Source organism: Cyprinodon variegatus, unplaced genomic scaffold (genome assembly GCF_000732505.1).
Source record: "Cyprinodon variegatus isolate N-32 unplaced genomic scaffold, C_variegatus-1.0 Scaffold621, whole genome shotgun sequence".
Lineage (NCBI taxonomy): Eukaryota > Metazoa > Chordata > Actinopteri > Cyprinodontiformes > Cyprinodontidae > Cyprinodon > Cyprinodon variegatus.
Genome location: NW_015151074.1, coordinates 28,113 through 30,373, shown reverse-complemented (window position 1 = coordinate 30,373; position 2,261 = coordinate 28,113). Strand labels below are relative to the sequence as shown.

The 2,261-nt window shown below is 42.5% G+C and overlaps 1 protein-coding gene across 3 annotated transcripts in view; it reads right to left on the bottom strand.

The window, feature by feature from the left end:
* LOC107096388 (pro-neuregulin-1, membrane-bound isoform-like) overlaps positions 1-2,261 on the bottom strand; it is a 43,416-nt gene that overhangs the window by 17,808 nt on the left and 23,347 nt on the right. Inside the window, exons 4-5 of one of the 3 annotated variants that reach the window (XM_015393019.1) lie at positions 1,052-1,119; positions 114-216 (exon numbers count right to left, since the gene is read on the bottom strand). The exons of 1 other annotated variant lie outside the window; for it this stretch is intronic. In XM_015393019.1, the coding sequence (XP_015248505.1) occupies positions 114-216; positions 1,052-1,119 (171 nt within the window). Of the gene's footprint in view, positions 1-113; positions 217-376; positions 436-1,051; positions 1,120-2,261 lie in introns of all 3 variants that reach the window. One more of the 3 variants, XM_015393020.1, reaches the window with a different exon arrangement.

The following is a 2,261-nucleotide window of genomic DNA, read 5'->3' as shown; positions in this document are numbered from 1 at the left end:
ATTAAGTGTTAACGAGCAGTTGGACAGGTGTACCTAATAAAGTGGCCGGTGAGTGTATTTATAGACAGACAGACAGATTTCCAAATTAAAGAGAAGAAAATTGTATTATTTACTTAGTTTTGCAGTAGGCCACCACACACATGATTCCAACAATTAGCAGAGCTATGCAGATCCCTGTTATTGTTAAAATGCGCTTTTGATACAGCTCCTCGGTTTCTGAAAGAAAACAGAAAAAGACCTTATAGCAACACAATAAAACCTAATCACAAACACAGCTTTAAAGCCAAACAGAAAGAAAGCATTCAAAGTGATCTTTATAGAGACACGGGGAGCTGTTAATGATGCAGGAAGAAGGAGAGAAGAATAGGAGACATACTGTAATAGCTGGCCATTACATAGGTTTGGCAGCGATCACCAGTAAACTCACTTGGACACCTAAACATAAAAGACAAGAGACAGAAGAGACAAAAGGGCGTTAGTTACAAAAGATCTGAGTAAAACCCACAACAGTCATCACTGGTGTTAGAAGGACCGGCCAACAAGACCAAGAAGTCAAACTATATCATCTTTTAGTCATTCTCTGACCTTCGTGTTTTAGTTTGTCTGCTGTCATCCAGTGACAGATGGTCGGGGTCGGCTAATTTCCCCAACAGGTCGCTTTAATCCGTCTCTTTGCAACAGACTGAAATTTGCATGTACTTGTACAGCCACCGAGTCCAGACCTTCCCACTTACACATTCCTATATGTTTGAAATCACAGGGTTAGTCTGAATAGAGGAAACAGTATGTCGGACATGTTTGTCTGACTCTTGGAAACCAGCACAGCCCTTTGATGAGATGGGTTACAACATGGATGACGTGTGATGAGATGGGAAGTACATGCAAAATTCAGTACAGCGATCTGCAAAGGCAACAAACAACAGTCCCCACGTTGTCTGTATTACAGGTTACCAGGGAGACGGGGGTTTCTCCGTCATGTCTTGAGGAGAACATGACTTGGGTGAGACACCAGTAATGACGTGTGGGACTGAATACAGCTGTGTTCACATACGTTTTGGGTCTGAGACTTTCTTAAGCACAGCCTGTTCACATCGGTGCCCAGTGAATCCGGCCAAGCACCTGGGTGATGAATAGAAGGGAGAGGAGAAACACAATACCTATGTGTTACATACAAACCAGCATAAAAACACCAACAAACACGGCAGAGATCCAGGAGAATCATCTTTATCAGCAAAAACAAAAAGTTTTATTATGTTTTATGCTGGTGAAGATTCATCCAGGTCACAGTCATTCCAAAAAAGTAAAAAAAAACGATCCCCTTGACTTTGTTTCCAAGTCTGAAGCCGTTTCTCTTCCATCCAGGAAGCTTTTTCAGTTCAAAATGTCAGAAATAGCGTTGAGTTCCAGGTTTTACAGAGTGGACGAAAGCGAAGCCTTGTTTTGGCTTAGAAAACATGCAAATTGATCCTAATGAGAGGGTCTGCCCCTATGGAATGGGGGACATTTTGTTTCTTTCTTAGCCTGTAATACTGAAACCTGTCTATGTCTCTAGTTGAAAAAGCTTCCTGGATGGGAAGTGAAACGTCTTCAAACTGGAAACAAAGTCCAGCTGATTGTTTTTTAACTTTTTGGAAGTCATTCCGTTTTAACTATGTTGCAGTGGGCTACATTCACCCAAACCAGAAAATCCTGTTTTATGGACATACGAGTCCCCCTTCATTCCTTTGAAAATTCATCCATCCATTTTCTCCTGCTTAGTCCTCTAAGGGTCGCGGTGGGGCCGGTACCTATCTCTGGCATACGGGCGGCCAGACTGGACAGGATGCCAATCTATCACAGGGCAACAGAGAGACACAAAGACACACAACCATCCACACACACACTCACACCAGTCATGTTTTTGGTATGTGTGAGAAAGCCGGAGTACCCGGAGAGAACCCTCGCATGCACAAGGAGAACATGCAAACTCCATGCAGAAGGATCCCAGCCTGGGAATCAAACCCAGAACCTTCTAGCTGCAGGGCTACCCGCTACAACACGATGCTGCCCTTTGAAAATTCAGTACAAACAAAGACAATTAGTTTGTCCATTGAAGCTAAAAAAACAAAATTATTTAGTTTTGTGGTGGGAAAATGTATTTTATTTTATTTCATTTATTAGTTGATCCTATTTACTCACTATAAAAGTTTAACTCGGTCTGTTTCATCTGTAAGGCCACGCCATTCCCCTGCATGAGGCTGTTTGTAGACCAGGCATAGCTT